At 50.6% G+C, this 14,037-nt stretch overlaps 1 protein-coding gene across 1 annotated transcript in view; it reads left to right on the forward strand.

Moving 5' to 3' along the window:
- The window catches only part of slco5a1b (solute carrier organic anion transporter family member 5A1b), a 91,945-nt gene extending 82,808 nt beyond the window's left edge, over positions 1-9,137 (forward strand). The window contains exon 7 of the mRNA XM_072468167.1: positions 9,010-9,137. Within this exon, the coding sequence (XP_072324268.1) occupies positions 9,010-9,137 (128 nt within the window). The remainder of the gene's footprint in view (positions 1-9,009) is intronic.
- Positions 9,138-14,037: the final 4,900 nt, after the last annotated feature.

The following is a 14,037-nucleotide window of genomic DNA, read 5'->3' on the forward strand; positions in this document are numbered from 1 at the left end:
TTCAAGGCGCTTTCCCACCGTGTTTATTAACAGGGGGCTTGAGTTTAAGAGCTGCGGGGTTATGCTGCAACTATACATGACCCTGGTGAGACCACATTTGTAGTATTGTGTGCAGTTCTGGTCACCTCACTATAGGAAGGATGTGGAAGCACTGGAAAGGGTGCAAAGGAGATTTACCAGGATGCTGCCTGATTTGCAGGATAGCTCTTATGAGGAAAAGTTGAGGGAGCTAGGGCTTTTCTCTTTGGAGCGGAGGAGGATGAGAGGTGACTTAATAGAGGTTTATAAGATGATGAGGGGGATAGATAGAGTGGACGATCAGAGACTATTTCCTCGGGTGGATGTAGCTGTTACAAAGGGGCATAACTATAAGATTCAGGGTGGGAGATATAGGAGGGATGTCCGAGGTAGGTTCTTTACTCAGAGAGTGGTTAGGGTGTGGAATGGACTGCCTGCTGTGATAGTGAAGTCGGACACTTTAGGAACTTTCAAGCGGTTATTGGATAGGCACATGGAGCACACCAGAATGACAGGGAGTGGGATAGCTTGATCTTGGTGTTGGACAATGCTCGGCACAACATCGAGGGCCGAAGGGCCTGTTCTGTGCTGTACGGTCCTATGTACGTTACAAGTCATTGTTGGGACATTTCAGAATCTGTGTGCAGTGGCATGCTCTGGCCACTCAGTGGCAGTGCTGAGTGGGTTTTCATTGCCCACTGCTGAGCACTGACTCTTCACGTTGCGTTTCCACCTCCCAGGTTCTGCCTTTCCCAACCAAGGCCACGTTTGCTGCCAGTGCCGTGACGGTACAGGTGTACTGTTCTCTTCTGCCCCGGCATTGCCAAAGTAGACAGCAACCAGGAGCACAGATGTTTGTCAAACAGCTATTAAAGACTGTGATGGACAAAGCTTCACCTTGTCCAGTCAGCAGGGCCTCCCGAAATCAGTAAATCTAAAACGACTTCAATATCCAGACCTATCTGGAGCTTATTTCTGTTATCCATTTATATTTTCTGCCTTAATTCCGCTGCCCTGTGTATTGTTTTCTCCCAGCTGGGCTGTGAACCTGGGCCACATTATTGGTCCAATTCCAGTTTTGTATATTTAACCTTTTATTGTCACAAGTAGGCTTACATTAACGCTGCAATGACGTTACAGTGAAAAGCCCCTAGTCGCCACACTCCGGCGCCTGTTCGGGTACACTGAGGGAGAATTCAGAATGTCCAATTCACCCAACAAGCACGTCTTTCGGGACTTGTGGGGGGAAACCGGAGCACCCGGAGGAAACCCACGCAGACACGGGGAGAGCGTGCAGACTCCGCACAGACAGTGACTCAGCGGGGAATCGAACCTGGGACCCTGGCGCTGTGAATCATAGAATTTACAGTGCAGAAGGAGGCCATTCGGCCCATTGAGTCTACACTGGCTCTTGGAAAGAGCACCCTACCCAAGCCCAACACCTCCACCCTCTCCCCATTACCCAGTAACCCCACCCAACACTAAGGGCAATTTTGGACACTAAGGGCAATTTATCATGGCCAATCCACCTAACCTGCACATCTTTGGACTGTGGGAGGAAACCGGAGCACCCGGAGGAAACCCACGCAGACACGGGGAGAACGTGCAGACTCCGCACAGACAGTGACCCAAGCCGGGAATCGAACCTGGGACCCTGGAGCTGTGAAGCAACAGTGCTATCCACTGTGCTACCGTGCCGCCCTTTCCACAGGCTCTGGAAATTGAGGATGCTTTTCTTTTTAAGGAGGACATTTCAAATAGTTTCTTAGTGTTTTTAAAAAAAAAAAAATTAATGAAATGCAAGAGTATTTTCTTTCAAAGTGCATATTGTGTGCAGACGCTGGGAGGTGAGCGAGTTGTTTCATTAAAAGCTGTCAGTGGTCTGTGGCGAGAATGAGTCATCAGGAAGAATTGTTGATGACTAACGCTCTAATTTGCGAGGATATTTATTTCCTACTTTCCGTGTTTGCAGCTCTGGGGCTGCTTCCGGTTGCATCTTATTTGGGCGCTGAAGCCTCTCGCCCACTTTCCGAGGCGGGTGACGGGTGTCTGGGCAGTCAGGGTGCCCCAGCACCCGGCTGAATCCTCTACTCCGAGACTCTCCCCCTTCACCCGGGATCTCAACGTGGATGTAAATGTTGTAATGTGAAATTACAGCAGTCACCCCGTCCTGATCCTCAAACTGGGGGGAGACCATCCCCCGACTGACCACCCACCGGCCGCTCAGAGACTGGGGGGGAGACCATCCCCCCACTGACCACCCACCCACCGCTCAGAAACCTGGGGGAGACCATCCCCCGACTGACCACCCACCCGCCACTCAGAAACTGGGGGGAGACCATCCCCCGACTGACCACCCACCCACCGCTCAGAAACCTGGGGGAGACCATCCCCCGACTGACCACCCACCCACCGCTCAGAAACTGGGGGGAGACCATCCCTCAACTGACCACCCACCCACCGCTCAGAAACTGGGGGGAGACCATCCCCCGACTGACCACCCACCCACCGCTCAGAAACTGGGGGGAGACCATCCCCCAACTGACCACCCACCCACCGCTCAGAAACTGGGGGGAGACCATCCCCCAACTGACCACCCACCCACCGCTCAGAAACTGGGGGGAGACCATCCCCCAACTGACCACCCACCCGCCGCTCAGAAACCTGGGGGAGACCATCCCCCAACTGACCACCCACCCACTGCTCAGAAACTGGGGGGAGACCATCAGTTTCTGAGCGGTGGGTGGGTGGTCAGTCGGGGGATGGTCTCCCCCCAGTTTCTGAGCGGTGGGTGGGTGGTCAGTCGGGCATGGTCTCCCCCCCCGTTTGAGGATCAGGACGGGGTGACTGCTGTAATTTCACATTACAACATTTACATCCACGCTGAGATCCCGGGCGAAGGGGAAGAGTCTCCGGAGCAGAGGATTCAGCCGGGTGCTGGGGCCACGATGTTGTGCCAAACGTTTGTCCTAGATTGAGAACAAATTAATCTACACCCCATCATTCTTCTGTAATCCATGTACCTATCCAATAGCCGCATTAAGGTCCCTAATGTTTCCGACTCAACTACTTCCACAGGCAGTGCATTCCATGCCCCCACTACTCTCTGGGTAAAGAACCTACCTCTGATATCCCTCCTATATCTTCCACCTTTCACCTTAAATTTATGTCCCCTTGTAATGGTTTGTTCCACCCGGGGAAAAAGGTCTCTGACTGTCTACTCTATGTATTCCCCTGATCATCTTATAAACCTCGATCAAGTCTCCCCTCATCCTTCTCCGTTCTAATGAGAAAAGGCCTAGCACCCTCAACCTTTCCTTGTAAGACCTACTCTCCATTCCAGGCAACATCCTGGTAAATCTCCTTTGCACCTTATCCAAAGCTTCCACGTCCTTCCTAAAATGAAGCGACCAGAACTGCACACTATACTCCAAATGTGGCCTTACCAAAGTTTTGTACAGCTGCATCATCACCTCACGGCTCTTAAATTCAATCCCTCTGCTAATGAACGCTAGCACACCATAGGCCTTCTTCACAGCTCTATCCACTTGAGTGGCAACTTTCAAAGATCTATGAACATAGACTCCAAGATCTCTCTGCTCCTTCACATTGCCAAGAACCCTACCGTTAACCCTGTATTCCGCATTCATATTTGTCCTTCCAAAATGGACAACCTCACACTTTTCAGGGTTAAACTCCATCTGCCACTTCTCAGCCCAGCTCTGCATCCTATCTATGTCTCTTTGCAGCCGACAACAGCCCTCCTTACTATCCACAACTCCACCAATCTTCGTATCGTCTGCAAATTTACTGACCCACCCTTCAACTCCCTCATCCAAGTCATTAATGAAAATCACAAACAGCAGAGGACCCAGAAATGATCCCTGCGGTACGCCACTGGTAACTGATCCAATCCCTGAAGCTGTCACATTCAAACTTTATCCAATAAAATTGCGATCATCCCATGACTGAGCCTCATCCTGTTACCTGTTGTTTACCAAAGGTTTTATGTCAAGCTTAGGTTGTTTTCCCCATCCTAACATCCTGCCCACCCATTGTTCATGAGGGACAATATTCATAGGTAGCATGGGGGCAGCACGGTAGCATGGTGGTTAGCACAGTGGCTTCACAGCTCCAGGGTGCCAGGTTTGATTCTGGCTTGGGTCACAGTCTGTGTGGAGTCTGCACGTTCTCCCCGTGTGTGCGTGGGTTTCCGCCGGGTGCTCCGGTTTCCAACCACAGTCCAAAGATGTGCAGGTTAGGTGGATTGGCCGTGATAAATTGCCCTTAGTGTCCAAAATTGCCCTTAGTGTTGGGTGGGGTTACTGGGTCATGGGGATAGGGTGGAGGTGTGGGCTTGCGTAGGGTGCTCTTTCAAAAGGGCCGGTGCAGACTCGATGGGCCGAATGGCCTCCTTCACTGTAAATTCTATGATGATTCTATGACGATGGCAGAACTGTCATCCTGTTTACTCCATGGATTGATTCAGAGGGACAGGATATCGGAAGTGGTTTCCTTTTCACTCCATGGATTGTTCCAGAGGATATTGGAGCCCACTGATAAAAACGTGCGTTTACCAGTAATCTGCTGACCACACATCTCCTGTGTCTCAAAAACATGGGCACGTTAGCTAGCCTAAATCCCATCATGCATTGTGGCCACTACATGGAGCTAGCGTTTACATGATTGTCACTGCTATGTCCCAAAATACAGATTTAATGGTTAATAATAACCTTTTATTGTCACAAGTAGGCTTGCGTTACACTGCAATGATGTTACTGTGAAAAGCCCCTAGTCGCCACATTCCGGCGCCTGTTCGGGTACACAGAGGGAGAATTCAGAATTCTCAGCCGGTACGGGAATTGAACCCGCGCTGCTGGCCTTGTTCTGCATCACAAACCAGCTGTCTAGCCCACTGAGCTAAACCAGTGGAATTCCCGTCCCCAGAGAGCGTGGTGACGTTGGCTCATTTGGATATCTTTAAGGTGGAGGTAGGTAGACTCTTCGCTGACAAGGGAGTCAAAGGGGATTGGGGGGGGGGGGGGGGGGGGAGGAAGGAAAATAGAATTGAGGCTACAGTCAGATCATCCATGATCTATTTGAACGGGGTTTCAGACTAGAAGGGCTGAATGGCCTCTTATCTCTTATATTTGTGTGCCTCGCTGAGATGCTGAAACAAGACCCCATTTTCCCCTCCCTGGTGGACCTAAGGGACCCCCAAGGTCACTATTCTGAACACGAGCAGGTGAGTTCTCCACAGCACCCTGGCCAACATTTAACCCATCATAAAAACTACCACATGGTCTGATTAGTAAGTTTGCAGACGACACAAAGGTTGGTGGAATTGCGGATAGCGATGAGGACTGTCAGAGGATACAGCAGGATTTAGATTGTTTGGAGACTTGGGCGGAGAGATGGCAGATGGAGTTTAATCCGGACAAATGTGAGGTAATGCATTTTGGAAGGTCTAATGCGGGTAGGGAATACACAGTAAATGATAGAACCCTCAAGAGTATTGACAGTCGGAGAGATCTAGGTGTACAGGTCCACAGGTCACTGAAAGGGGCAACACAGGTGGAGAAGGTAGTCAAGAAGGCATACGGCATGCTTGCCTTCATTAGCCGGGGCATTGAGTATAAAACTTAGCAAGTCATGTTGCAGCTGAATAGAACCTTAGTTAGGCCACACTTGGAGTATAGTGTTCAATTCTGGTCGCCACACTACCAGAAGGATGTGGAGGCTTTAGAGAGGGCGCAGAAGAGATTTACCAGGATGTTGCCTGGTATGGAGGGCATTAGTTATAAGGAGAGGTTGAATAAACTTGGTTTGTTCTCACTGGAACGAAGGAGGTTGAGGGGCGACCTGATAGAGGTCTACAAAATGATGAGGGGCATAGACAGGGTGGATAGTCAGAGGCTTTTCCCCAGGGTAGAGGGGTCAATTACTAGGGGGCATAGGTTTAAGGTGCGAGGGGCAAGGTTCAGAGGCGATGCGCGAGGCAAGTTTTTTACGCAGAGGGTAGTGGGTGCCTGGAACTCGCTGCCGGAGGAGGTGGTGGAAGCAGGGACGATAGTCACGTTTAAGGGGCACATTGACAAATACATGAATAGGATGGGAATAGAGGGATACGGACCCCGGACGTGTAGAAGATTTTAGTTTAGACGGGCAGCATGGTCGGCACGGGCTTGGAGGGCTGAAGGGCCTGTTCCTGTGCTGTACATTTCTTTGTTCACATCGATTGTCTGTGGGAGCTGGCTGCGTACTAATTGGTTGGCGCACATGTCCTGCATTACAGCGTTGACCACACTTTAGAGGTTGGCTGTAGAGTGCTTTGGGACATCCTGAACTCATGAAAGGTGCTATAGAAATGCAAATGCATTCTTTTAACTTGCTCTGGGTGAATCTGTCACTGATTGTATGAAGGTATACGTATTCTACAAATACTCCCCCGCACCCTCACAGCTAAAATTAATCTTGCGTGGGTTCATTGCTTTTTCTATACCGCATTAGTAATACTTTCTCTGAAATACGTACGTAGTCAGTGAAAGACTAATTAAAATCTGGTGGGTTTGAGTCAGTCACCTTGTGGTATTCATGAGAAGATTTATACATAGTTTATTTTTGAAGAGAGAGAGAATCCTTTTGAATAGATTTTATTAATAAAAGTTGGAAACCAATTGCACCAAACGTAGGTATTCCGGAACCTTCCTTTGCACCAGAATACCAGACGTTGTGTCACAAGTCAAATGCTTCTTTAATGTTAGATTGCGTGTGTCAAAAGTTCAACCCCTTTTCACTTTCATCCCTCCCCCCTTCTGTTTCTCACTCTCTCTCTCTCTTTCTCTCTCTCACCCTCCCCAAGGCCCTCGCAATGATGCCATCACTCACCATGATATGGTTCCCGGGGTGTTGACATCCCCTCCACCACCTGGCTCAAATGCTCCTTTCCCCCACCCACATCAGTTAGTGCCAAGCAGCTGTTTGACTGTGAGGGCATCATAGAATCATAGAATTTACAGTGCAGAAGGAGGCCATTTGGCCCACTGAGTCTAGCGCTGGCCCTTGCAAAGAGCACCCTACCCAAGCCCACACCTCCACCCTTTAGGGCAGCACGGTAGCATTGTGGATAGCACAATTGCTTCACAGTTCCAGGGTCTCAGGTTCGATTCCGGCTTGGGTCACTGTCTGTGCGGAGTCTGCACGTTCTCCCCGTGTGTACGTGGGTTTCCTCCGGGTGTTCCGGTTTCCTCCCACAGTCCAAAGATGTGCAGGTTAGGTGGATTGGCCATGATAAATTGCCCTTATGTCCAAAATTGCCCTTAGTGTTGGGTGGGGTTACTGGGTTATGGGGATAGGGTGGAGGTGTTGACCTTGGGTAGGGTGCTCTTTCCAAGAGTTGGTGCAGACGCGATGGGCCGAATGGCCTCCTTCTGCACTGTACATTCTATGATAATCTATGATAATCTATCCCCTTAATCCCAACTAACCTTTTTGGGATACTAAGGAGCAATTTAGCATGGCCAATCCACCTAACCTGCACATCTTTGGACTGTGGGAGGAAACCGGAGCACCCGGAGGAAACCCACGCAGACACGGGGAGAACGTGCAGACGTCGCACAGACAGTGACCCAGCGGGGAATCGAACCTGGGACCCTGGAGCTGTGAAGCAACTGTGCTAACCACTGTGCTACTGTACCGCCCACCTTTGCATGATGTGTGCACTTCTGTACTTCCTCACTGGGTGAGCGGGGGGTGGGGTCACCGATTCGTGAACTCCGGTTGGTTTTGTGGCTGATTCTTATCCCTCCATTCCACCCCCCCCCCCCCCCCCCCCCCCCACCCCCAACACACCCCATGGGCTAGGTTTATTCATACCACAAGAGGCACTTGCATTTGTATAACCTTCAGTCTAGAAAAATATTTCCAGACACTTTTCATTTGAAAATGAGTCACATTAGGAGACAGTATAACCGGTGTCCAAAAACCTTCAGTGTTAAGGAGTGTCTTTAAAAGGGGGAGAGAGAGACAGAGAGATTTGGGGAGGGAGTTTGAGGCCCAGCCAGCTGAAGGCATGGTCGCCAATGTTGGAGCGATTGAAATGGGGGTTACGCGAGAGGACAGAATTGGAGGAGTACAGAGGTGTCAGAGGGTTGTGGGATCAGGAGAGGTTATCGAGGTGGGGAGGGAGGTGGTCATAGTGTGATTTGAATGAATGAAAATGAAAAAAATAAAAATCACTTATTGTCACAAGTAGGCTTCAAATGAAGTTACTGTGAAAAGCCCCTAGTCGCCACATTCCGGCGCCTGTTCGGGGAGGCTGGTATGGGAACATGCGGATTTAAAAAATATATAAATTTAGAGTACCCAATTATTTTTTTCAATTAAGGGGCAATTTAGCGTGGCCAGTCCACCTACCCTGCACATCTTTGGATTGTGGGGGGCGAAGCCCACGCAGATATGGGGAGAATGTGCAAACTCCACACGGACAGTGACCCAGAGCCGGGATCAAACTCGGGTCCTCAGCGCCGTGAGGCAGCAGTGCTAACCACAGCACCCCCTTTTTTAAAAATAATCTTTATTATTGTCACAAGTAGGCTTACATTAACACTGCAATGAAGTTACTGTGAAAATTCCCCAGCCGCCTCACTCCGGCGCCTGTTCGGGTACACGGAGGGAGAATTCAGAATGTCCAATTCACCTAACAAGCACGTCTTTCGGGACTTGTGGGAGGAAACCGGAGCATCCGGAGGAAACCCACGCAGACACGGGGAGAACATGCAGATTTGAACATGTGGATGAAAATTTAAAATGATTTGGTCGGACAGAACTTGAATATTACTGAACAGAAAGATATGTTGTTGAAGCTTATCATCTCACACTCATCAGGACAAACACAAGAATACCAAATTTCAAACAATCGCTACAATTTAAATGACATTGTACATCAGTTGTTGCGATTGTTTGAAATTTGGCATTCCTGTTTTTGCCCAGATGAGTGCGAGATGGAAAACGTCAGCAACATGACTCTTTTTCAGCGATCCAATTTAAAAATGGCGGCGTTACTCGACGGGAGCCAGTGTGGGTCAGTGAGCACCGGGGGTGAATGGGGCCTGGTGTGAGTAAGGGGATGGGTACCAGAGGCAACTGCAAGAGGTGGCTGATGAAAGTTGAAGCATTGAATTAATGTTCAAGGAGAAAAATGGGACATTATGGGTACCCAGGGAGCATCGGGATGCAAATGAGTTGGAAGCAGTTCAGAGAAGGTTTACTAGATTAATACCTAGAATGGGTGGGTTGTCTTAACGAGAAGAGATTGGACGGGAACAGATTTGTAGACTGGATTTTGGAAGAGTAAGAGGCGACTTGATTGAAACGTGAGGGGTTTTGACAGGGTTGTTGTGGAAAGGATGTTTCCCCTTGTCGGAGAATCTCAGAACTAGGGGGCGGGGTTTAAAAATAAGGGGTCGCCCATTTAAGACGGAGATTAGGAGAATTTGTTTCTCTCCGTCACGAGTCTCTGGACGACCTTCCTCAAAAGGCAGTGCAAGCAGAATCTTTCAATATCTTTAAAGCGGAGCTCGATAGATTCTTGATTAACAAGGGGGTGAAAGGCCATTGGGAGAAGGCGGGAACGGGGCAGTGGGGAGGCAGCGGCATAGCAATAATCCAGAGATCCAGAGCAAGATCTGGGCGATCGGGTCTCAAACCCTGTTATGGCAGATAAATCAGTAAAAATCTGCAATTAAAACAGGTGGCCGGTATCGATTGTCGCAAAAACCCACCTGGTTCATAGAATCATAGAATTTACAGTGCAGAAGGAGGCCATTCGGCCCATCGAGTCTGCACCGGCTCTTGGAAAGAGCACCCTACCCAAGCCCACCCCTCCACCCTATCCCCATAACCCAGTAACCCCACCCAACACTAAGGGGCAATTTATCACGGCCAATCCACCTAACCTGCACATCTTTGGACTGTGGGAGGAAACCGGAGCACCCGGAGGAAACCCACGCAGACACGGGGAGGACGTGCAGACTCCGCACAGACAGTGACCCAAGCCGGGAATCGAACCAGGGACCCTGGAGCTGTGAAGCAATTGTGCTAACCACCATGCTCCCGTGCTGCCCACTTTAAGAGAAGGAAATCTGCCGCCTTTACCCGGTCTGGCCTCCATGTGACTGCAATGGAGGACCATTAGGGACTGGCAATAAATGCTGGCACAGTCATGATCTGCAAAATGAAGTGAAATTTTTTAAATGATGATCGCATTGAATGGCTCGAGGGATCAAGCGCCTACTCCTGCTCTCAGTTGGTCTGTATGTGATACTCAGAGCATTCAGCACGACCGAGACGCAATGGGTTAAGGACGATAGTAACAGGTTTGAGGAGTTTGTACTCTGCTGCAATGGGCAGGCACGTGGCAGGTGGGATTTAATGCAGAGCTGTGTGAAATGATGCATTTCAGCAGGAAGATTGAGGAGAGACAGCATAAAACTGAATTGTCCTATTTTTAAAAAGAAAGATCTTTCACAATCTGAGGACATCCCATCGTGCTTTACAGCTAATTAAGTGCTTTATAGAACGTAGGAATTGTAGCGGCCAATTTTCGCACGCTCCCCCGCCAGCTGCCATATGATAATGACCAGGTAATGTGTTTGCTTTAGGCTTTGGTTGAGGAATAAACATTGGTCGGGGCACTGGGCATATCTCCTCACCTCCTTTACATAGTGGGAGGCCCGGCGGGGCCTCGGTTTCAAGCGTTGGGTAAAGACAGCACCTCCGACACTGCAGCACGCTCTCGGTACTGCACTGGGGGCCTATACGTGCTCAGGTTCTAGAGTCTCAGATTCTAGAGTGGCAGCTTCAACCTGCTGATGAGGCGACAGTGACTGACCGCCAGCAGGTTTCGAAACGAAGTCCTGAGGGAATGCGTCAAGAAATGTTTGAAGCTGTGAAGGAAAGAGGAATTCTTAACTTTGCAAAGGGAGGTTCAGGGTATGAAAGGAAGGAAATTAGGTCAATCCTTTATAAAACCCTAGTTCGGCCCCAACTGGAATATTGTGTTTGGTTCGAGGTTCCACACTTCAGGAAGGACGTCAAGGGCCTTGGGTCGGAATCTTCCATCCGTTCGCGCCGGTGGGGGTCTTCCGGGAACCCTGTTGACAACGACGGGACCGGAATACCCCGCTGCCGGCCAATCGCGGCACGCCTCTGCCGCGGCGAAACGCACATCCGGGTTGGGTGGAAAATCCCGCCCTTGGAGAGGACGCGGAGGGGATTTCCCAGGATCCTCCCCAAGGATGAGGGTCTTCAGTTAATGTGGAGAGACTAGAGAAGCTAGGATTGTCCTCCCCAGACCAGGGAAGGTTAATCATAGAATTTACAGTGCAGACGGAGGCCATTCGGCCCATCCGGCCTGCACCAGCCCCTGGAAAGAGCACCTGACTTAAGCCCGCACCTCCACCCTATCCCCGTAACCCAGTAACCCCACCTAACCTTTTTTGGGCACTTAAGGGCAATTTATCATGGCCAATCCACCCAACCTACACATCTTTGGACTGTGGGAGGAAACCGGAGCACCCGGAGGAAACCCACGCAGACACGGGGAGAACGTGCAGACTCCGCACAGACAGTGACCCAAGCCGGGAATCGAACCCGGGACCCTGGAGCTGTGAAGGGGACATTCAATAGAAGCGGGCGTTCAGTATTATGAGGGGTTTCAAGTGGCAGCAGGGTCAGAAACTAGAGGGCGCAGATTGAAGTAAATTGGCAGGAGAACCTGAATTCTTTTTAAACCTTGAGGGTTTATTCTCACTGGGCGAGCTGTTGTGATGCGGAACCTGCTGCCTGAGGGGGCGAGGGGAGGCAGATTCAATCGGAAGGTAAAAGGTAATCAAAATGTAAGCTTGAAAGAGATGTAATTTGCAAGGCTGTGGGGAATGAGGACTCATTCAAAAGCTATTACAAAGGAGCTGCCATAGGGTGAGTAGGCTGAATGGCCTCCGTTGGTACCGTGTGGTTGGAATGATTCATCCCAGGCCATGGTGTTCGATGTCGGCTGCGAGTGGGTAATTGGGGAGCAGTGAGCAGACCTGTGCATCAGAACTGTGAGTGGGCTGGTGTGACAATATGCCTGGGAAATCTGTCGCAGTGCTGACATCAGCAGTGACGTCCGATTGGTTCGATGCGGAGCGGAAACCCAGCTGTGAGTGATGACAGTTCAGCTTTTCCAATCTGGTGCAGACACTCCTCAGCCTCGGCTGAGGGGGGCTTGCAGGGGCTCGGGCCCCCATTTAAGAAGCGAAGCCGGAAAGGCGATGAGCTCTGGTGTTATCCGTGCGGGTTGCAATAGGGACAAACTGATTGCAGGGTCATTGTGTTCCCCTGGGAGTGGTGTAGGAAGCAGTGATTTCAAATAGGACACAAGTACCAGGAATGAGGAAAGTGAGAGCAATTCCGTGGGGACGGACTGCAGTTGCGCAGTGCCCCGGTATAGGATTGCACAGAAACAGGCCCTTCGGCCCAATTGCATTTGATGTTCCACTTGAGACTCCTCCTGTCCCTCTGCCTCAGTGGAGAGACAATGGTGTAGTGGTAATGTCACTGGGCTAGTAATCCAGGGGCCCAGGCAAATGGTCTGGGGGACACCAGCTCAAAACCCACCATGGTGCCTGATCCACGCAGTGAGAGCTGCCTCTCTCTCACTCCCTATCCCCACAATTGCAATTAAATTAGCAAAACTGAAACTCAAAAGCCTCCCTACTATACCAGGCTGCAGTTGCTAAGCAACCACTGCTGGTTTATTTCCCCTTCACGCCGTAGCCCTCTCTAAGCACAATCGAATTGCAGTTGGAACTGAAACCAACCCCCACACAAACAAACATCTTTCTCCAATAGGCACAGAAACATTAAATTAAACACACTTACCTTTAATGTTTACCAATACAAATATTGATCACTTCAAACTACCTTTAGTTTCCAAACACTGCCACCTGAAATGGCCGAGCGAGCCACTCAGTTTAAGGGAAATTGAATAACCCTCTATTCCTTGCCTGGTAGCACAGTGGCTAGCACTGTTGTTTCACAGCGCCAGGGTCCCGGGTTCGATTCCCGGCTTGGGTCATTGTCTGTGCGGAGTCTGCACGTTCTCCCCGTGTCTGCGTGGGTTTCCTCCGGGTGCTCCGGTTTCTTCCCACAAGTCCCGAAAGACGTGCTTGTTAGGTGGATTGGACATTCTGAATTCTCCCTCCGTGTACCCGAACAGGCGCCGGAATGTGGCGACTAGGGGCTTTTCACAGGAACTTCATTGCAGTGTTAATGTAAGCCTACTTGTGACAACAGTAAAGATTATTATTATTTATCCAGCTTCCCCTAAATGCATCTACATTATTCACCTGAACCACCTTGATCTAAAGAGCGCAGGGTAATTGAGGTGAATATTTGAGGAGGAAGCTGGATGAATACATTGAGGGAGAATGATTGGAAGGATATGTTATTCAGGTGATGTGGAAGCAGGTGGGCTAATTGGGTTGTGCACATGTGTTACAGGACAGGAGGGGAATCTGGGCCGGGATTCTCCCTCCTGGGGACTAAGTCCCCACGCCGGCGGGAAAACCGGTGCCAAGCACTCCGGCGTCAACAACCCCCGAAAGTGCGGAATTCTCCACATTGTCGGGGGCTAGGTGGACGCCGGAGGGGTTAGTGCCACTCCAGCTGGTGCTGGAGGGCCAGTGCGAGTTCGCGCATGTGCGGACCGGTCACTGTGATCTCGCGCATGCGCAGACCGGCCGGCCTATTTTCATGCATGCGTGGGGGGGTTCTCTTCTCCGCGCCAGCTTGGCGCAGAAGAAAGAAGTGCCCCCACGGAACAAGCCTGCCCGCAGATCGCTGGGCCCAGATCGCGAGCCAGGCCACGGTGGGGGGGGGGACCCCCCTCCCCCCCGAGGACCACCCATGCATACTCAGCTGCCAGGTCCCGCCGTGCGGGAGGTGAGTAATTCACGCCGGCGGGACTGACCAAAA

Source organism: Scyliorhinus torazame, chromosome 2 (assembly GCF_047496885.1).
Source record: "Scyliorhinus torazame isolate Kashiwa2021f chromosome 2, sScyTor2.1, whole genome shotgun sequence".
NCBI lineage: Eukaryota > Metazoa > Chordata > Chondrichthyes > Carcharhiniformes > Scyliorhinidae > Scyliorhinus > Scyliorhinus torazame.